Raw genomic sequence first — 22,784 nt, 5'->3', positions numbered from 1 at the left:
TTGGAATAGCAGGGAAGGGAGGAGAGAGACACAAGTGATATACCTGAAGAAGAGGAAGGCATTCGCTTGGATGATCTTAAGAAGACGAGGTTGTGATATTTATAGAGAAAGATGACAATGATGTTCTAACTAGTTACTAATAACACATGAATAAGCCAAAACACCGGTTTACCATTCTTTGAAAGGCAACAAAAAAAGAGTTGTTAAAGTGGTCTGTTCAAAATTTTCTTGCATTAATGGCTGACCATCTTATCTGAAGCTATACCCATATTTTGTGTGTGAATATATATATATATATATATATATATAGATTAAATTAACAACAGAAAAAACATAAGATTCTGGCTAGATATGATATTCATTTTTTTATCTAAAGGTGAATATGAAATTTTGAGAAAAAGGAAAATGAGAGAATTTAGATCCGTTTGAAAGAAGAGAAGAATGAATGGAATGATGCATAATCCCAGAGAAAGATAAAACCCGGCCAAGGGCACTGGTATTATGATAAATTGATCAAAGAAAAGAAGTGAGATTTGAGAAAATAGTCAATGAATAATTGCTCCACCAAATATCCATGAGATGCTTTGTCTTACTCCTCCGGTCCTAAATATAAATATAAGACCATTTTTGTAGTATAAAAATATAAAACTCTTTTTGTAGTGTAATTTATACTACAAAAGAGGTATTATATTTAGGACCGAAAGAATATTTCAATGTTTGCCATTAAGAAGCACTGAATGTTCTTTCCTTTCAAATAGGCTCGGAACAAAGAAGAAGAGCGGATGTTGGTCCATTTAGAAATGCCAGATGAAGTTCGTAAGAGATCTAATCTTATAAATTAATTAACGTCAAACGCTTTCTCTAACGCTTCAAGTCCTTATTTGAACTGGTTTTTTTTATTCATTTTTAAAAAATTTTATGCAATTCATAACTCTCCACTAATTTTAATTAGGACAAAACACAGGTTAAATTTATCATGTTCATTATGTTCATTGCTCCAATATTATTCCGCCACTTATATGATTTTTTCCCCCATAAGCATTTATTAGTTCTTGAAAAGTCTAGAAAAACGTTTTTGTTTCTAAAAATAAATGACAGAACTCTAGGTTTAGGGCCTGTTTGTTTATGTTCTTTGTTTTCTTGTTTTCAAAACAATTTTATAAAATTGTTTTTTAGAACTATTTTTGAAAACAAAAAACAAAAGAATTTGTTTGGATAATAATTTTAAAAAAATCATGTTTGAAAAAAATATATATAAAAAATCATATTTAGTAAATGATAGTGGTCGCTGGCACTAGTAAACAGTAGATGGTAGGTGAGAAGAGAAGAAGATGTCTCAAAATTTTTTAAAACAAAAAATTAGAAAAAAACAAAAGCAAAAACAATAAAACATACAAAAGTTGTTTTAGTGTTTTAGTTTTTAAACACATGTTAATTGTACGGTCCCTTCTCTTTGAAACAGAGCGCATGAGATCATGTTTTATATATTTCGCATGAGTCACACACGTTTCGTACATTTTGCATATTTGTGATTGTTTTAGTTAGCCATTTAATTACGCAATTATTCACTTAATCAGTTATTCAGGGAAACAAACACAAAGATTCATTGTACATTGCATAATACTAATCCGGTCCTTAATATAAAACCTAGTTGTGAAATTGATTTTAGTCCTAAATATAAGACTCATTTATTATATTTATCAATTTTTTTCCAAATCATTCCTATTGATACTCCCTCAATCATAATCAAGTATGAGAAGGAGAGAGGATATAATGAAGATAATTGAGGTATTTTAAGAAAAACATGTCATATTTATTAGAGTTAACTGACTTATCTAACTTTCTTAATCTAATCAAATTAACTAAATATGTCTTATATTAAGGATCGGAGGAGTAATTTTTCATACTAATGGCCCAAAAGTTAGCCTCCCCTCAAACAGATCTCATTTCCTGCAAGGCCCTCCTCAGGAAAGCTTGTGGAAGAACATTGCCATGAGATGAGTGAAAGGAAAAAAAATGGCAAAGATAAATATAGAGGCAGAGACAGCTGAAACAGCCACTCCAAAAACGCATCTTGAAACCCCTTTTAACGTTTTTGAATTAGAGAACAAACACTATCGGCTTATTGTTACAAACAGAAGTGAACCTACAACCTCCCACTGTAGATGTAAATATTTATGCCATTAGATTACAAGGTCATTAATACACATCCTGATATGAACCTTAGGATGAGAACCATACCAAAAAAAGCTAATTCATAATGCAGAAGAGCGCAAAGTTCATATAAGCTTATATTAGAATCACATGCTTGCAATCGTAGAATAAATCAGATACCTTAAAATTGAGCAGTGAAATGTTTTGATACCATTACTATCAATCTTAGGGAGAACCCTGCCCTAAAGGTTACTTGTGAGATTAAAGATCCCAAGGTTCACACAATTCCCAAACAGTCTCAGTGAGAAGTAGATACAGAAACACAGATTCTTTTTTTTTATTATTGCAAACAATTTATTTTAGAATAAATTGATACCCTCTCTTAAAAATTTGTAATTTGATAATAATTACTCGTCCGGTTCTTAATACAGGACCTAATTATTGAATTGATTTTAGTCTTAAATATAAGATCTATTTATCATATTTATCAATTTTCTCTAAATTACCCCTATGGATACCCCCTTAATCATAGTCACGTAAAAGGAAGAGAGGGGATATTAAGGAAGATAATTATGTCGTTTTAAGAAAAACATGTCATATTTCTTATAATTAACTAACTTACCTAACTTCTTTAATCTAATCAAATTAATTAAATAAGTACTCCTCCGATCCTAATTATAAGACCGAATTGACTTATTTGAGGAGATTAAGGAAGTAAGTTAAGATGGTTATTTATAATAAATAAGTGTTGTTATTCCTAAAATATCCTTGCTAATTAAGTATATTGGTTAAAACTATCATTATTAGAAGGATTATCTTGGAAAAAAAATGTATAAATATAAGAGACAAAATGGATTGGGGTCTTATAATTAGGACCAAATAAAAAGTCAAATTGGGTCTTATAATAAGGACCGGAGGAGTATTATATTAAGGACCGGAGAAGTATTAGAGCATGATACAACTCTTTTTGAAAAGGTTTTAAGCCAAATATATTCACTCCCGGCAATAAGTTAAACTCCATTCAGGAATGCATCAGTCTCAGTTACCATCTAAGGTACTTCTCGTTCTCATGTATAATACGGAACAGGACGCCTAAAAATCTATCGACCTAACTTCAGCATAAAAGTTATGTAATCACACTTCCCATTTCGCAGGATACCACATCATATATTCATATTCTTAACATCTTGTTTCGTTTTACATTTGGTGTTGGCATTTTATTACAGTAAAGCTTATACCCTGCTGCCATTTTGATCTCTCTGGTTGTCTCCAAATAAAAATGTTCTTGCAATAAAACACTTTGGGCATGTTCAGAGTCATAGATCCAGCATAAGCTAAATGAAACCTCAGGCACTGTTGTAGCCACAACGATTTACTATATTTACCAGATGATCAAAATGCATCTATTTTCCTCAACGCCTCTCAAGGCTCAAGACTTGTCCAATAAAATGAATCTTGGATGACGCTCCTCTTGCAGTTTTCAAACAAGAATGGGAAGCCAAAGATACAAGATTCATGCTTTTCGTGTAAGAGCTCATACTCCAGCTGCTTAGGCCAAGCAAATTTGCAAGACACATCCAAACGTATGACCTAATATGAAATTCTTAACCGACCACACAATGTTAAGTTCTTATTGCAAAAATACAACAATACAAGTTAGAATAACTTAACCTGCAAGATGCTGATATCCACCGTTCAAAGTAATGGGGAATAAGAAACTCATAGCCCATTGATTCTCTGAATGACAGTGATAAGACCTTGACCCCCAAGCTTTCCATCTCCATTAGCTACCATACTAGAGTACAGTTGCTTGCAAAGTGAAGCTTCAGGCAACACCACAACCTTATCATCCTCACTCTTCTCTACTATATCCACCCCCATTCCCAAATCCTTCACCATATACTCAGCAAACCCACCAGGCCTAAAATCCTTCTCAATCATTCTCTCTCCAAATAACTCCAACGCCTTGGTACAAGCAGATCCACCTCTGATTGCTTCCACAAACTGCTTCACATTCAACCCTGCTCGTTCTGCAAACACCAAACCTTCGCTCAAACCAATCAGATTCGCCCCAATTGTAATCTGATTCCCTATTTTGCAGCTCTGTCCACACCCTGCTTGACCCACGTACGTTGCCTTCCCTAGAATCTGAAATAAGGGTTCTAACCACTTCACCACAGCTTGTTCACCACCAGCAAATATAGCTAATTTCCCATCTCTCGCACCAATGTCGCCTCCAGAGACTGGTGCGTCCACAGACCAACAATTTCTCTCGCGCGCTGAGGTGAAAATCTCTCTGGCGAGATCAGGGTGGCTGCTAGTCATGTCAACGGTGACGGAGTTAGGGGTTAGGCCCGAGAGAACTGAGTTAGGATCTTCTAGGACGACTGATCGAACATCTGATGGGTGACCTACCATGGTGAATACGACGTCACAGGATCGAGCGACTTCAGCCGGAGAATCCGCAACATGGGCACCTTGGGATTGCAGAGGCAGAGCCTTGGATGGGTTGCGAGCGTAGATAGTGACGGAGTAGCCGGCGGAGAGAAGGCGAGAGGCCATAGCAGCACCCATAACGCCGATACCTATCCACCCGATTCGGGTTTGGGTCGGATTTATGGGGTTCGGGTATGGAGTTCCCATAGGCTGGGGAAGAGACGAAGACGATGGATTGACAGGGAAGACCGGAAGAGTAGGGTGACGGCTTGGAGTTCTTTTTTTTTTTTTGACCAGAGGGCTTGGAGTTCACTGATCAAAAAGGGAGAACGGAACGCAATATACAGTAACTACTGATAAGGAAGCAAGGAACTAAAAATATTTAATAATTAATACCCTTACTATTTTTAAATGAAGACTTAATTATTAAGTTAATTTTAGTCATAAATATAAAATCTATTTTTTATATTTATTAATTTTTTAAATTATTTTTATTGATATTTCTCAATTATAATCAAGTAGGAGAAGGATAAATGATATTAAGGAAGATGATTATAATGTTTTGAAAAAAACATCTTTTTTTTAATAATTAACTAACTTAACTTACTTCTTTAATCTAATCAAATTAGTTAAATAGATCTTAAAGACTGAGGGAGTATAATGTGTGCATTTTATGAGTTATCATAGTTTCTTTAATATTTTATGATAATGTAACAATTTAATTTAAATTGCTTTTGAAAATAGAATATATTTCTAGCTTCTTGCATGCATATTTCATATTGCTAAAACATTCAACGTCTACCTATATAAGAAATTTTACATCTATAATCCGCATAGTTTATTTCAAACTCAGCTGCATTGTGATTTTTTGATAAATATATGGAGTTTAATCTTTCAACTTATATACACACACACATATATATTCTCTTTGTTAAATTTATTTTAGAGAAAATAAAAGTATAAAGTCAAAGTATGGAATACAAACAACAATTAAGTGCCTTCATTTCTTCTTCTAAATTGATGTGGTTAACTTGGTAGTAGCTAAAATAAATTAACTGCATAACTGGGGTTTAATTTTTTTATTATTATAATTATTTAATGCATCTCTTTTAGGTTTATTGTATAAGATTGAGGAAAAATTCACTATAAAATAAAATATTAAAGAACTGTAAAATAAAACGACATGATTTAAAGTCAAACTGGCATAATCTAAAGTAATGATAATTCATACGTGACTTTTTAGAAAAGTTAAAGATAGTTATAAGACAAAAGACATATGTAAAGTAAATTACTCCTCCGATCCTTAATATAAGACTCATTTAACTAATTTGATTAGATTAAGGAAGTTAGATAAGTTAGTTAATTATAAGAAAAATGAAACGTTTTTCCTAAAATACCATAATCATCTTTCTTAATACCCCTCTCCCTCTTCTACTTGATTATGGTTGATAGAGTATCTATAAGGGTAATTTAGAGAAAATTGATAAATATGATAAATGGGTCTTATATTTAGGACCAAAACCAACTCATGAATTGAGTCCTATATTAAGGACCGGAGAAGTAACATATATTTACTCAAAGCTCTAATAATTCAAAGTTTGGATTTGGCCCAATACCTTAGAGCTACAATTGATGTCACTATGCAACAAAAAATGTTCTCACCAATATATGCTTTTGACTCCAACTGCTAAATAATAAGTACAACTTGTTGATTTTTACTTTTTATTATTTTATTTATTTTCTTGGGAAGGTTGTAAATATGGTTATATCATGAGAATTTTGTGACAAAAGCCATTTCCCAATACAACACTACTATTTAGATGGAAGAAAGATGCTCAAATTGTAACTCCAGACTTTATCACGCAAAACACAGCACATAGTTGCATTTTGAAACTTCTCTCTTTCTTTCCTTCATTTCATTATTATATCATCACAACCCTACCAAAGTCCTAACAATTTATCTGTACCTCATCTCACAATGGATTCTCTTCTTTCTGAATTTTCATCTCTTTCTTCAAGCTTGTCTGCAGTACTACTTCAAGGTTTAGTAACTCCGACACAAACCTTAGCAGCCATGTTTATTCTCATCATAGTACTATTTTTTCTGAAGTTAAGGTCAAGAAATGTCTACCTTGTTGACTTTGCCTGTTTTCTGCCACCAAACAACCTACGAGTTCCTCCCTCCAACTTCATAGAACACTCTGAGATCTGTGGTATCACCAGAGAAGCCATTGATTTTGAGTCCAAAGTGTTTGAAAGATCTGGGATTGGACCTGAAGCTTGCATGCCTGATTCAGTTCATGAGATCCCACCTAATGAATCACTCAAGAATTCTCAAGAAGAGATTGAACTAGTCCTCTTCACTATAGTCCAAGACCTTCTTAACAAACACAAAGTCCATCCTAAGAACATAGACATCCTAGTATCAAACTGTAGCCTGTTCTGTCCCACACCTTCCATAACTTCCATGATCATCAACAAGTTTGGTTTCAGAAGCAATATAAAGAGTGTGAGCCTCAGTGGTATGGGATGCAGTGCTGGTATGTTATCAATAAGCTTAGCTAAAGATCTTCTTAAAGTCCATAAAAATTCTTTAGCTTTAGTTCTAAGTATGGAAGTCGTAGCTCCAAATGGTTATAGAGGTACTACCAAATCCAAGCTTATTCCCAATGTGTTGTTCAGAATGGGAGGAGCTGTCATTTTACTATCTAACAAGAAAGAAGACAAGAAAATGGCCAAATATGAGTTAAAGCACCTTGTGAGGACTCATTTAGGATCAAATGATAATGCCTATAAGTGTGTTTACCAAGAGCCTGATGAAGCTGGACATGTGGGAGTGTCCTTATCAAGGGCACTTCTAAGAATGGCTGCGCTAGCTTTGAGGACAAACATCACAACTTTAGGCCCTCTTGTGTTGCCTTACTCCGAGCAGATTCAATTCGCGTGGTCAGTGATTCGTCGGAGAATCCAATGGGGAGATGACAACCAGAAGGCAGCATATGTGCCAAATTTCAAGAAGTCATTTGGGCACTTTTGCATACATGCAGGGGGCAAGGGGGTGATAGATGCAATAGAGGAGAGTTTGAAGCTGAAGAAGGAAGATGTGGAGGCTTCAAGAATGACATTGTACAGATTTGGTAACACTTCATCTTCTTCACTTTGGTATGAACTGTGTTATTTGGAGGCAAAAGGAAAGGTGAAGAAAGGAGATAGGGTTTGGCAAATTGCATTTGGAAGTGGCTTCAAATGTAACAGTGCAGTGTGGAAATGCATATTTGATATTGACCCAACTCAAAAAAATGCTTGGTCTGATATGATCCATTTGTATCCAATCAAGATACCTGAGTTTGACTCTTAAACAACAAGAAGTTAACTATTTACTTGTGAGAAACATAGCTGCTGATTTATGCTATGTATTGTTTATTTGTTTGTTTATTTGTTTGTGGTGGTAGATACCAAACATAATAAAATTTGCCTTATGAATGCTTCACTTTTTTACCTGGTTTATTTAGTTCCAAACAGACCGTTCATATTAACTTGTTTCCCCTCAGTTCTTGCCTTAGAAGGGGAAATTTGTTGTCAGCACATAGAAAATATGGTCTGCCTCCATGAATTAAACCAGCCCCTTATATATTGTGCCAAATTTTACTGCTTTTACCTTATGTGCGCTTGAGAAAATTTTTCCTCTTGACTCCTTCATTAATTTAAAATCACAAATTAATATATTTATTCTTTTTTTGCCAACAAATTAATATATTTATACACACTAATGTGGTACTTTCTTTTGAGATATGCCCACTCAATAACTAGAACAAAAAATGAGGAGAATTTTTTTTGTGAAAATAAGTTTATTTCTATTGGATAAACAAAACTTAGTATTTTGAAAACATCTATTATCTCTTTATAATACTAACTCCTCCTATCCTAAATATAAGATTGAACCCATAATGCAAGACTAAATTTTATATTTAGTACTAGAGGAAGTATTTGATGGTTCCCAAGTTTGGAATTTTTTTATTTTTCCTAAAATAATGGCATTGATCCTGTCACTTATCTATCATACTTTCCTAATATTTTCTTCTTTTTTCCCCAACTTTTTGTCACTTTCCTTGCTATTTTTTTATTGTATTATTTTTTCAAATATTAATAATCACAAGATTTTAAATATTCAAATACAGCTACAAAAAAACATAAAATAGTCAAAAGTCATATTTTTATATTATTAAAAAATAGATGTGAATAAATTTCCAATTTGCCATTAAATTTTCGAAGGCTTGTATTTGAGATTTTATGAGTTTTTTTAATTTTCGTTACGTAGTTAGGTCAATTATAATTTCACATCTTTATAAATAAACTATAGCAACATAATCCCTTCCTATTTTTAGGCATAAAGCGGTCCAATTCACTCCCATCAAAATGTCTATTAAATTAGGAAAATATTTTTTGAATTTTATACTTTCGTTTAAATAATATTCCTACATCCAATTTATTTAAATAAATAAATAAATACTTATTATTTTGGCAAAAAAGTAAATACTTGTTATGAAAAAAAAATTTCACTCCAAATTTACTTTCTATTTAAATTTTTTTACCAAAATTTAAATAAAAAACATTACAATATTAATGACAAAATGGCACAAAATCTGTACCGTCTTATCTCAACTTATTATACCTCTTTCTTTCTTTCTTTTTTACCTTTAAAAAATTTCATTCATAAAATGATAGCGAGAATTTAATACATATTGAAAAAGCAAAAATTCACAACAAAACAGAAAACTGTTTTTAAAAAATCAGTATTATAAATTGAATACCTTATAAAAATTCGAAATATCTTTGCAGCATTATGATGAAAATTTGTATCACTCGCCCTTATTATATAAAGACAACAAATAAACAACAGTGAAATTTTCTTTTTTTTTCCCGAAGTATAAAATGTTGAAAAATAACAAATGACCCATAAAAAATTGATTTTTTTTATTCAAGTTAAAATAAATTAATTAATTAACTCGCCTAATTGAGGACCAAGAAACTACCACGAAATTAGGAAACTAACTAAGACATCATATACTTGTCTTGGTCCTCGCGTCAGAAGTCAGTCAACTCCAAAGTCGTCTCCTCACTCTCTCTCTCTCTCTCTCTCACTCTGCGTTGCTCTCTGCCTGCAATTTCTATTTTGATCTCGCACGCTCTCTCCTTCTCTCTTGCTTTGCTTTCAAGTAGATACTTATCTTGGCATGGAATTCCTAGAGTCACTGAATAAGGAGCAAATCCTGCAGATGCTCTCTGATACCTTCTGCAACCATTGTGAGGCTCGACTTCATCAAAAAATTTCAAATCTCTGTAAAAGTAATCAAACTTGTCTTTTCCTCTATTTCTTTTAAAATGAATGGTTCTCATGGGTTTCGTTGTGTTCTGCTCATGAAGTTTTGTTTTCTTTATTATTGCTTCGCTCTCTCTGTTATTCTTCAACTCCTCCGTTCTGGTTCAAGAAGTTAAGTTTCCGGCTTTGTGTTTTTCACTTTTTTGCCAATCTCGTTGGGTACTTCTGTGTTTTTTTTCCTACTTGTTATGTATTTTGTGCATTGATATTATAAAAGCACTTGATTCTAAATTTTATTTAAAATAATCTCAGGCAAAAGCCTTATCTGTTATCTTTGATGTTGTTCATAAATTTAGTATTTCGCTTGAACCCCAGGAAACCACTATGAAACCTCACATGCTGCTGATGATGATGACTACTATGGATCTTCTAGACATACATCCTACAAGTCCAGGAATGGTAATGCATTATTTGTTATCTTTTTTATTGATTGATGATTGATTAACTAGCTTCAACCATGTGCATTTACATGGGGATTTAGAATTTTTGTGAAAAATAATACAAAGATTAAAGTTAACAAATCAATTGATTTTTTTTGGGGGGGGGGGGTACACAGAAGTGAATAGTGAAGTATTTTTCATTATATGTTTGTATAAATTATATTTATTTATCTTTTCTTCTAAATGCAGGAAGGTACTATGAAACCCCTTATGCTGAGGATGATGATGATTATTATGTTTCCTCTACAGATGCATCCTACAAGTCTAGGAATGGTAATGTATTACTGTTGCCTTTCTACTGATAGACTAGCTTCAACCCTGTGCATTTGCATGGGGATTTGGAATTTTTAGGAAAAATAATACTAGGTTTAAAATAAGGAAATCAGTTGATAAAAAAATTGACAGTTACACAGAAGTGAATAGTGAAGTATTTTTCATTCTATGTTTATATAATATATATATATAGCTTTTCTTTTAAATGCAGGAAAGTATTATGAAACCCCTTTAGCTGAGGATGAAGATGGTTATTACGTTTCCTCTACAGATGCATCCCACAAGTCCAGGAATGGTAATGCACTACTGTTATCTTTCTATTGATAAACTAGCTTCAACTCTGTGCATTTATAATTTTTATGAAAAAAATAGAGTTTAAAATCGATCAAAAAAACAAATTGACAGTTACTGAAATGAATAATGAAAATTTTTTTTTTATTCCATGCTTATATATTTATTTAGTGCTTCTTTTGAATGCAGGGAAGCACTATGAAACATCTTATGCTGATAATGATGACTATGCCTATTCTAGAGATGCATACTTCCACTCCAGAAATGGTGATGCTTTGGTGGTTCACCATCGAAATCATAGAGAAGAAGAGGATAGTACAAGAAGCTATATCCAAAGGCATGAAACTCCCTGGTTGAGGAAGCATGATAATAGACTTGCTTTTGATTCCACACCTAAATATTTGAATCGCAAACGGCAATCTATAGTGCCATCTGATTTTGAGTTGCTACTAAGTGATGGAATCGGTGGAGCCTCATTGTTTGAATGCGGATTGTCTGAGGAGCAAAAGGAGCATATCAGGTTTTCACTGGTTGGCAGAAAAAAGAACTTTGTTTACATTGAAAGAATTGGTCGGAGGGACATAAATGTTCTCCATGGACTTGAACTTCATAATCAAGTATTCAATCCTGAGGAGCAAAGGAATATTATCAAGTATGTCGATAAATTGCAAGAGATGGGTCAAAAAGGGCAATTTAAAGGTATATGGATTGAACTTCTGCCTTCCTATTCTTTTCCAGTTCTTTAATTCAGTGATTCTGCGTTTAACTATTTCATATGCTCGGAAATGTACTTTCTCTGCATTTTTTCTGCAGCTCTAATCTTTGTTGTTTTTCCCCATTATGCTTATGGCTACTTTTGGCACATCTTTAGAACTTACTTTGACAGAACTTGTATAGCCTTGTCTATGGAGTAGTTATACTTCGTTACATGCAGTAAGCTATGTGTCTTCTGCTTAGAATTGACACAGATTATAAACACAGCCTATAAAAACAATTAGGGAGGGGTTATATCCTGTTCAATAAAATCAACAGCATTGGGTTTTGTTTCTCACAAATATACCAAGAATGAAGAGACAGATAACGCTTGGTATTTTGAGTTAATCTAGAAAAACTGAGTCACCATCTTTAATGAAAATTATCATAAAACACTTAAACTAACTGAATTTTTCCCCTTTTCGCAAGTTGTGCACTTCCTAAGCTAGTAAATAGAAGGCTCTTCTATTTTATTGTATTTCTTTGGGTGTCTTTTAAGCTTCAGGAGATTTTGTTCTCACACTTTTATTATTTGGGTTTTTCTATTTTTAGAATGTACATATTCAGAACCTAGAAAGTGGATGCGTGGCAAAGGGCGTGTAACAATACAATTTGGTTGTTGTTACAATTATGCAATAGTAAGTTTAAATTTCCTTCCCCTTTATTCTTTAATCTTTGGTTATGAGTTGTTTTTTCAAGTTTAACTTATTAGCTTCATGTTAAATCCTGCAGGACAGACATGGCAATCCTCCTGGCATTCTAAGACAAAAAGAGGCTGATCCATTACCAAATTTGTTCAAGAAAATGATCAAGAGGATGGTTAGGTGGCACATACTGCCTCCAACATGCATCCCTAATAGTTGCGTTGTCAACATATATGATGAAGGCGATTGCATTCCTCCTCATATTGATCATCATGATTTTGTGCGACCTTTTTCAACAGTTTCATTCTTATCTGAGTGTGACATATTATTTGGTTCAAATCTAAAAGTTGTTAGTCCTGGGGAGTTCCAAGGGCCTGTTCGTATCGCTTTGCCCGTTGGGTAAGCTCGATTTCCTTCTTGACAAAACCTGAGAAAAATATAGGTAGATGGATTTATGAGCATTTCAATTTAGTGGGACCTATTTTTGACATTCTTACAAAACTATCCATGAGTGGTTGTCAACCTAAGATTTTCTCTTCCTCCATTCTCTTCCAATGCTCTTCCCTTGTCAAAAAATCTTGGAATCATATTTGGCATTCTTGGATTTTAAACTTGTTAACTAGAACAAGTTAGAACATTCATATTCTTGTGTCATGTTATAAGTAGATTTGTGTGAATCATGCTTTTTGGCCAATTCTTGTTTAACATTTAGAGATTTTAATGCTTATCTTCATAATGCAGATCAGTGTTTATTTTCAATGGTAATGGAGCTGACGTTGCTAAACATTGTATCCCATCTGTCCCAACCAAAAGGTAATGTGAATTTTTCCCAAAAAAAATACATATTTGTGAAAAATTCTCAGATAAATTGGCTTGTAAAAGTTGGGCGGAGCAAGCCCAATCATGTACTGATATGTAAACATGTAAACTTTTTTTTTACCTGGTTTACCTATCTTCTGTCGGGTGTACTTTAGAAAATCTCAATTATTACTATTTATTGTATTTTGAGACTTTTCCTTTTTGCAGGATTTCAATCACATTTAGAAGGATGGATGATAGTAAACTACCATCTAACTTCTCACCTGATCCTGAGTTGGAGAGCATCAAGCCTCTTGACCTTTCTTCTTCAAATAAAACAGAGATTGAGTATTCAGAGAATAAGAAACACAAGACAAATAGTGTTTGAATCTAATGCAGCAAGGCAAAGGTTACAGTTGAACAGATTGAGTTTACAAATTTATTGTTAATTATGTAGTTATATAATTTTGAGTGTTTTGTATAGTCGATGAGTTTGCTCAGATTTTGAGAGGTTGATATGCAATATTTATTGCAAACGACAGTGTTTATATCAATAATGTGACCTCCATCTTTGAATTTTTTATAAGGAGGAAAACTCTTGATTCTGTCTGTTTCATATCTAGTCTCGAGCCAATATAAAAAATAAATTTTGCTCTAGTTCCTTAACAATTAATGGAAAATTATGTGAATTTCTTATGAACATGGGTGCAGAGAATAACTTATTATTACTATAAAGCATTCTAGTGCAGAATCCCACAAACTCCATGTTTATATACATATATACTCTCTTTTCCCGTCCCTTGTTATAAGATTCACTTAATTATATTATGTGATTTAAAAAAACTGTTAAAATTAATTAAAATAATAAATATGTTGGAAATGTACTTTTTTTTTTCAAATATACCCTTATTTATAAATGAGCAAGTGTGAGTGAGAAAAAGCAAGTGAGAAAAAAAATAGGAGAGAATGTATGGGAAAAAGTTAATGAAAGAAAATATATTAATTAAGAGTAAAGCGAGTAAAAATGCATTCCTAAAAGAGATCTTATAAAAAAAACAAACCAATTCAAGAAATTGAATCTTCTAATAAGAGATGGAAGGAGTACATAAATATAGGCATAGTATAATTTTTAATTCTTAAAATTTGACATCATTTTGATTATAGTTCTAAAATTTGAAACTAGTATTTTTCCCCTTAAAATTTGAAATTATATTTAGTAACTAATGTTCATAGACAAAGCAAAAAATACTGATTTCAAATTCACCAAAATCAAGTTAAGGCTCTGTTTGGGTGCTCCAAAACCGTGGTTTCAGAAGCACTTTTCCGCAAAACGAGGTAACCTCCTCCACATATTTACTTCGTAATCCGTAAAAACACTTCTGAAACCATGGTTTGGTTTTTATCCAAACACTACCTAAATCTAGATGGTACTAATTTGACATCATTTTGATTCTAGTTTAAAATTTGATATCAAAAACTACCGAAATTTACCAAAATCAAGTAAAATTTAGATGGTATTATCCCTATACACTACTTCCGGTCCTAATTATAAAAACTAGTTGACTAATTTAAGGAGATTAAAGAAATAAATTAAGTTAGTTATTTGTAATAAATAGATGTTATATTTTCTAAAATATCCTTACTAATCAAGTGTATTGATTAAAACTACTATTATTAGAATGACTATCTTAAAAAATATATATAAATATAAGAAATAAAGTAGATTGGGGTATTATATTTAAAATCAAAATAAAAATCAAATAATGTCTTATATTAAAAACTAAATGTAGTATTTATTATATTTCAACATTGAAATGTGATCTTAAAAGTAAACAAAGGTAACATGAGACCACATTGCCCTGCACACTAGGAGAGATATATCGTAACCCCAGGGGGATTGATCGATGGAAAGACTTTTCCTACGCCTAATCGAATTCTTGGCTTTTCCAAAAACAATGTTTGCTTTTATCCTACCAAATAGGCTTTTAATCAATGGATTGATCCATGGAAAGAGGCTTCCATGTAGTACCCAAAAGAAGTTTATTAGTTCCCTTGTAATATGCCTTTACCTTGCCCAGCTTTTATGCTACCAAACAGGCCGCATAATTACAATCAAGTAACTACAATCAAATAATTTGAAAATTAAACAATAATCTTTCAGATCGAAATTCCACTTTACTTTTAATTTTAGTCAAGAAAGAAGGCATTATGTTCATCTGAAACAAAAAACAGAGAACAAGGAAGGCACCCATTTGGAAAATCAAAAGAAGAAAGAGTAAATTAAACATGCTTTTTCATCAGTTCAATAGTTCAATCAGATCAGTAGGGAATGTTCAAAAGTAAGCTTCCTGAAATCCTAAAAGCCTTGGTATATATCAGATCTACCCAGAATCAAATCAGAATGATCTTTAATCAGTTCAATACCAGGACTTTATATCAGATCTGCCCAAAACAAATGAATTTTCCTGCTTCGTGAACACTAGTTCTTCAAATTTTCATTTGTTCTTCTTCAACTTGGGTACATTTCTAGATTATGCATATAAAATCTGAAAATAAATCAATAATTTATTGTGGTTACACATTTGATCAGCACATTTTCAGGCTAAGAAGGATGAACCTTGCCAGAAGAAAGTCCTTTCCAAGCCGATTTCATGGAAGAAGTAGCAGAACTCAGAGCAGCTTCAATATACCTTTTGGAAGCAACAGAAGCAGCTTTTCCATTAACCTACCCATTTTTCTACCACTCTCAGCAGTCTGAACAAGGCTATCAAGTTCAGATTTTTCCATCCTCTCAAGCTCAAGTTCAAAGCTTCTGAACTCATCCATGGCAGATTCCATCACTGAGTCGAGATAGTCCTCAGCTTTCTGCAGAGCATCCTCTGCTTCTTCTTCCTCTTTCTCTTGCTCAAGCTCCATGGCTGCCCAGGCCTTGTACGACTCAATCTCAAAGAGCTTCATTAGGTCTTCTATGGTGGATGGATCAAAGTTCTTGTCTTCTAAAGCTTGGTCTGAGAGGAAGGTGAATTGGGAGAGAAGAGCTTCCATGTTTCTTCTTAATCTCTCTCTTGCTTTTTCTGCGTGTTTGTGTGTTCTTGAGAATTGAGAAGAAGATCTGAGTGGGTTTAGTGGAAGCAAAAGTGGGTGAGGAATTAATCATATAAAGGCTGAGGTTCCTTTTTCTTTTTTTTTTAGTTTTTTGACGTTTTATGGAGTACAGTTAAGGTAAATGGAGATAAATATATGTTGGACTATTAGACCAGGTCTACAAAGCATAAATTATAAATTAATGTGGTTTTTTAATTTTAATTTTAGTTTATAACAAAAAATAGAGAATTTTCATTTTATGGAAATGCAACATATGAAATATTTTTTTATTTCTTTTCTTTGTTGCGTTCATGAGTTAATGGGGATTGTGGCCTGGCTTCATGATATGTGATTCCAAGTCAAAAATTGAATTTTATCTGAACAGTGATTTAGATACTATAAAAATTATTAGGAATATTGGCTCATTTTTAACACTTTTTATTATTTGCTTGGATAATTATACTTTGAATATAACTACTAATATACTACATTCCTTTTTTAATATGAAAGATAGTTTGATATTTAATTTAGTATTAAATTTAAGATCTCAATTTACCTTATTTCTCATATTTATCAATTTTTTTAAATAGTCCTTATAGCAGTTATATAAAAAAATTTTATTAAATAGTAGTTTTAACTAATACATATGATTAATAAGAGTATCTTAGTAAAAACAATACCTATTTATTATAAATAATTAATTTAACTAATGTTTTTAATATATTCAAATTAATCAATTAGTTTTTATATTAAAAACTAAATGTAGTGTATAATAATTAAAAAAATTAAAATCATTGAAAGGAAAGGTGGGATGGGGACATAGAGCCGTTGGTGCATCTATTTCTTCTGGGGCTGGGAGAAAAAAATATTGTTTGTATAAAATATTGGTTGTACAAGAAGGAGATAAGGTAAAAGGGGTAGCTTTGTGATGTCTAAAAATCATAGACCATTAGACTCAGATAGAGAATCTCAATCATAGTGGAAAAGTGGGGTCCATTTCTTTGAAATTCTGGGACTCACGAGCAACCAATCCAATACATGGGATGAGTGAATTTGTGGGCTTCCTTGAATCTTGTGGTGAAAGTGAAAGAGGTTTTGCTTCTCACATTCTCATCAATTTCTTGCTCTTTAGGTTTTGCAAACAAAATTGTACCTCTCAATTCATTCGCCACAACTACTTGATTAATGACCGTTGTGTTTTGCTTGGGCAAATGGATAACTCTTGCTCCCTCACTAATCACTATGTGTTTTTCTTTATATAATACAATTAAATACACAGACATATTAATATGTTAATATTGAGTTCAAGCTCAGAATCTTGTCTAAGAGTGGTGGATGGTGTTATTATTGAGACAACTAGCCATTAACATTTAACCATGTATTTGGTTTTGTGATTTTTGTCACAAGTATTTGAGTTATTACTCTCTTTTTTTCAAAATATTTGAATTATAACTAATAAGATTTTTTTAAAGAATTTTTGTAAAAATAAAAAAAAACGTGAAATGAATAGTGAATTTCTTAATTTCACTCAAATATTAGGTGAGGACTTTTAAATCACCATGAAAAACAATTTACATGAGTCATCTTCTAATATTACTACTAGTTACTCTTCAGGTCCTTAATATAAAACTCAATTGTTGAGTTAATTTTGATCCTAAATATAACACTCATTTCTCATATTTATCAATTTTCTTTAAATTACCCATATGGATACTCTCTCAATCATAATTAAATAGAAGAGGAAGAGAGGGTATTAAGAAAGATTATTATAATATTTTAGGAAAAATGTGTCACATTTCTTATAATTAACTAACTTACCTAACTTTCTTAATCTAATCAAATTAGTTAAATGGGTCTTATATTAAGGACCGGAGGAGTATTATTAATATAAAAATCAGTTGAAATGTTAAACTTGATCTTAAATATAATACTCCAATTTACTTTTTCTCCCATATATAATTTTTCCCCAAAGTATCTAAATTTATTGTACATATTAAGAGGTTTTCAACCAAGAGATAATTACAATATACATTATTAGATATGGTAGTTTAGAAAAGACAACATAAACTTGTTATAGAATAATCAAATTAACTAATTTTATTAATATTTATAAATTATTTATCTATCTTTGATATTAATTAGTACTCTAATATTCTAATGTGACTTTTAAATACTAAAGTATTTGATTTAATAAAACACTGCATTATTGCTGATGAGTTATTTTATAGAAGAATATTTTCCAATGCACATATAATTGCAAAAACAAATAAGAAAAAAGTAGTTTATGACATTTTTCGCTTCCTTTTTCTTTTTTTCGGTATCGCTTAAGAAACTTGAACTTCAAAAACATTTTCAACAGAACAATAAGACACAAACAAGCTTCGGCCCAGCATGTAATGGCCAGCCCAAAAGGGCCTTTGGGACCTTTTGGAATCGAGAGGAAATCTTTTGGCGGCAAAGATCAAGAATTTTACGTTTTGGTGCCGTCAAAACTCAAAATTTAAAATTTTTCCACTCAGAAACTGTTTGTTTTTATTAAATAAAAATATTTAATTGGAGTGTTTCTTAAGAAAGAGAATAATAGTGCGTTCTATTAAATTCAAAGATGTAGTTGGATATGCGTGGATAGGCATTATAAGCAGTGGCTTCCAAAAAAAAACATAGGGCAAAAAATTAGACAAAGATGGGCATTATAGGCTGCAATTTCACATTTTCAATGGTTATTACCCACACAAACACATGCGTCTGTATGTTATATGTATTTATATATGCATGGATATGTTTATACATTTGAGTATATTTTATTTTTTTTAATAAAAAAAGGCTATGAGAAACCCTACAATATCAAAACAAAAAACACACTTCACTGCCTCGTAACATCTTAGGAAAGGATCCATAGTGGAGATAATAAGATGCTAATCACTACCTCCTCAACTTAAAAGCTAGTTGAAAAGTTGAGTTTAATTCTAATTATAAAACCTCAATTTATTTTATTTCCAAATTTATAACTTTTTAAAAAAATATTTCTATTAATCATAATGGATTCCCATCAAATAGTAGTTTCAATATACATGATTAGAAAGAGTAATTTAACAAAGTCACTATATATTTGTTACCATTAACTAACTCAATTAATTTTCTTAATCCACCACTGACCACCTGGATCAACTAGTAAGAATTGTTCCAAATTCCAGCTTAACCAAAGGTCACAAGTTCAATCCTTTGGGAATGCAGACCGGATGCATATGCCAAAAGAAAAAAATTCTTAATGCTTCTAAATTATTTTATCTATTTTTTGTATTAAGAATCGAAAAAATAAAAGAGATAGATAGTATCTAGCATGAATCTTGTGAGTCAATTGAGGTCTCTTGTATTATGATGTTAAAATCCCACATAACGAATCCTAACACAAGGACATATGTGGAAAAAAAACAGTGAAAAACAAATTGTAATGCTTTAGATACCATAACTTATAGTTAGAAACACAAAAACACTGTAGAACATGGCCTGTAATAAGAATCAAATATGATAATGCATTGACCCTTTTAGTTTCATTGTCAACATTTTGGCCAACTCCAATATCCTTTTTGATGTGTATATGTATGTGCGCATGCATTCTTATTTCAAAGCGATATGGAGTGCATTATAATCAAAACAAAACTTGAAATAAAAATTTACTTGCATAAGCATTCATAAATTTTTGACTAATGACATCAATTGGATTAAGATTCATCAGCGATGTTAATATAAATATTTTATATCTGGCTAGTTTATACAAAGGAAGTTAATAAAAACTTGTTTCAACTTTCAACATCATTTTGAAACGTTGCCATGGATACTCTTAAATTCTTATATCTGTGCAGATAATTCAAAATTTAGGAGAGTTTCGTGTAATATAATTATAAAAACTATGATCTGTGCTTCAGAAAATGAAAAATTATTTTGTAGGTACCTATATCTTCTTTTAATCTTAAACTCGGTACTAATACTTTTTTCTCTTCATTAAATCATTTAACTTCGCTTTATTAGTGATATTTTTTTTTGTAAATAAAAGTTTAGATGAGTTAGATCCCGGGAGCTCATCAGGGTCAGGATATACCTCCAGGCCTAAAGAGAACTTTATTAGTGATATTTATCCCTGTAACCTAGTCCTGTTAGAATTATTAACTCTTCATACAAGAAGTAACAGAATAACGGTACTAACAGAGCAAAATCAAAGAATTTATTTTAGAAAGCATATAGGTACTAAATTAAAAATTGAAAAAAAAATTATAGGTATTTGTAAAATTGTATTTTTCTTAAAAAAATCCAAACGGCTCACTGGGCTTTGCAAAAGCCAAACTGAAAAATTACCTTTTTATAACGCAGTGTGTAATTTGCATATTTTAAAAAAAATTCAATGATGTAGTACTCTATTTTATATTGTTAGGCAAGTGAGCTAATTTAGAAAATAGAAGATAACAAGCAATTGCAAATTGGTTGTGCCAAGCCATGAATAGGATTACAATAGATGCTGCTTTAACTGATTTCACAGAAATGGGGTACCTACCCATCATTATCTCAAAATTTTAATAATTATTCCTTTTTCGTAATTCTTACCTACTCTATCCAATTCCATTTCTGACTTTTGCTTCCATTTGCAAGATTCCACATTATCCCAATATTTTCCCTCTTTTTTTTTTTTGCTACAATCTTTAAATTAGTGGACAGTATGATTTTGCAAGTTTTTTTCAAGTTATTCACTCATCTTGCTTGTTTTACCCAAAAGACACGCCATATGGAATTCTTTTTCAAGTTATCACTCATCTTGCACCTATATGTGAAAAGTATCAACAAGCTAATCCAAACAAGTAACTGATTTCTAAAATTATAATTTTTTTTTTTGAAATAGCCTCTTGGAGATGTTAAAGGATGTGAATTAGAATTAATAATATATAATATAAAAATTCTGACAAAGTTATGCTACAAACATGATCTAGCTTGTTGATTTCATCAAAAGCCACAACAAGTGAAGTTTTCATAATATTAAATAAATTTACCAAATGAAAGTGATAATTAATTTTGAGGTCATTTCAGGTACCCTTTAGTGTGAAGGACACAAATGTAATTTTTTTATTATATTTATATAATGTCAATTAAGTGGTTGCATCCATTATGTAATAATATTTAATTTTGATATTCTTAAAATAAAGAAGTACATAACCCTTTTTGTATTCTTTAACTTATCAATCTTTTTATTTTATTTCCTGTTCGGTATTACATTCCAAATAAATTCTTACAAGCAACCCTACGCAGATTAAGCTAAGAGTTTGTTGAATGTTCAATTAAACCCCCCCGAAAAAAAAAGTCCTCAACTACCTCTCCAAGAAAGGGAAGAAAGGGTACCAAAAAAATGAACTTGCAAAACTTGAAATTGAAATCAATTAAAACGTTTAAGTATAATTATTAGATAAATTAAAGGGTTAAGATGTAATGTTAACCCACAATCTTATTTTTGAGGTATAATTTTGCTTTTTAGTGTCAAAATCGCACCTAAAGATCAGAAGCAAAATTGTACCTTAACCCCAAATTAAAAAGTAAATGTGAAATTTTACTCATAATTTTATTTTCCATGTCTAATTTTACCTCTTATTTTTTTAGTAATACAATTTTACCCCGCACTCAATAATTGAGGGTAAAATTGTAAAAAAAGAAAAAGAAAAGTTAAGGGTGAAATTGCATATGAAACACTTTACCCTAAATTAAAACTAAAAAATCAACTTAAATTGATTTTTATTATATTACTTTATTGTGGAATATAAATATTTCTAAAAATTAGAAAAAAAAACCTTAAAGATGATGTGTCACGTGTTAGAAAGATACTCTCAAAAGTAAGCAAAAATAAATTTGTTGTCAAAGGAGGATACTGTTGAGTCTTGAAAATAAAACCCAAAAAAAAAAAAAACTAAGTGTGATTTGTGATGTCGGTGTGTTTCAAAAGAAACTATTTTCCTGTAATTAAATAAAAATTTATATTTTATAAATAAAAAAAATCGTTAGGGTGATCTGTCGCGAGAAGGCACACACGAGTAATGGACAACGGAGAATGGACATTCAAACTCGCACAGTGACGTTGAAGTGGAAAGCGTTGGCCAATCTGATAATATTCGCTGCCTAATCTTTACACCGACATCACAACTTCATCCCATAATTAATAAGTCATCCCTTTTTTTTCTTTTTCTTTTTTTAATGATTCAACTTGATCATTTTTTAATGAGAAAGTTCATGGTTCAGATCTCAAATATTAAAAAAATTGGTTAATATTATATTTGGTTTTTCAAGTTTGAAATAATAAGTTTTGATCTTTCAAAAAGCAAATGATTCATATTTTTATTAAATTATAGAGATCAGTGTTTTGACTTGAGGAATCAAAATAAAAAAGAAAGTAAATTTAAACGACAAAAAATTATATTAACTCTAAAAAAAAGTATTATTATTTAATTATATGGTTATAATAATTTTTTCCCAAAAATTGTATACAAAGATTGGGGG

General features: G+C 31.4%; 3 protein-coding genes and 1 pseudogene across 4 annotated transcripts; 2 read left to right on the top strand and 2 right to left on the bottom strand.

Annotated features, from left to right (window-relative positions):
* Positions 1-3,300: 3,300 nt before the first annotated feature.
* On the bottom strand, positions 3,301-4,813 carry LOC114712865 (probable 3-hydroxyisobutyrate dehydrogenase-like 3, mitochondrial). Its single transcript, XM_028897428.1, has one exon. It carries the CDS (start codon positions 4,795-4,797, stop codon positions 3,874-3,876), a length of 924 nt encoding a protein of 307 aa, XP_028753261.1. The 5' UTR covers positions 4,798-4,813; the 3' UTR covers positions 3,301-3,873.
* A 1,755-nt stretch (positions 4,814-6,568) lies between these two features.
* LOC114712878 (3-ketoacyl-CoA synthase 7-like) lies at positions 6,569-7,948 on the top strand. Its single transcript, XM_028897440.1, has one exon. It carries the CDS (start codon positions 6,569-6,571, stop codon positions 7,946-7,948), a length of 1,380 nt encoding a protein of 459 aa, XP_028753273.1.
* Positions 7,949-9,706: 1,758 nt separating this feature from the next.
* Positions 9,707-13,785, top strand: LOC114712859 (RNA demethylase ALKBH9B-like). 2 transcript variants are annotated; one of them, XM_028897422.1, is made up of 9 exons: positions 9,707-9,936; positions 10,286-10,369; positions 10,600-10,683; positions 10,895-10,978; positions 11,164-11,673; positions 12,280-12,365; positions 12,460-12,770; positions 13,113-13,184; positions 13,398-13,785. In XM_028897422.1, the coding sequence occupies exons 1-9, from the start codon at positions 9,825-9,827 to the stop codon at positions 13,555-13,557; spliced, it is 1,503 nt and encodes a 500-aa protein (XP_028753255.1). In that variant the 5' UTR covers positions 9,707-9,824; the 3' UTR covers positions 13,558-13,785. The 2 variants fall into 2 exon arrangements, with proteins under 2 accessions (XP_028753255.1, XP_028753254.1); XM_028897421.1 differs by having other exon boundaries at positions 10,877-10,978.
* A 1,654-nt stretch (positions 13,786-15,439) lies between these two features.
* LOC114712908 (uncharacterized) lies at positions 15,440-16,279 on the bottom strand (annotated as a pseudogene).
* Between the last annotated feature and the right edge of the window lie 6,505 nt (positions 16,280-22,784).

The sequence above is a fragment of the Neltuma alba genome, unplaced genomic scaffold (assembly GCF_004799145.2).
Source record: "Neltuma alba isolate B1F8T4 unplaced genomic scaffold, ASM479914v2 tig00011398_pilon, whole genome shotgun sequence".
Lineage (NCBI taxonomy): Eukaryota > Viridiplantae > Streptophyta > Magnoliopsida > Fabales > Fabaceae > Neltuma > Neltuma alba.
The sequence above is the reverse complement of the archived record's forward strand: the minus strand, read 5'-3'. Positions and strand labels throughout refer to the sequence as shown.

Bases quoted from the DNA above. Each gene is read 5' to 3' on its own strand.
- LOC114712865 (XM_028897428.1), bottom strand. From the start codon at position 4,797: ATGGGAACTCCATACCCGAACCCCATAAATCCGACCCAAACCCGAATC.
- LOC114712878 (XM_028897440.1), top strand. From the start codon at position 6,569: ATGGATTCTCTTCTTTCTGAATTTTCATCTCTTTCTTCAAGCTTGTCT.
- LOC114712859 (XM_028897421.1), top strand. From the start codon at position 9,825: ATGGAATTCCTAGAGTCACTGAATAAGGAGCAAATCCTGCAGATGCTC. The intron at 10,370-10,599 runs GTAATGCATTAT...TTCTAAATGCAG, and splicing joins ATCCTACAAGTCCAGGAATG to GAAGGTACTATGAAACCCCT. The intron at 10,979-11,163 runs GTAATGCACTAC...TTTTGAATGCAG, and splicing joins ATCCCACAAGTCCAGGAATG to GGAAGCACTATGAAACATCT.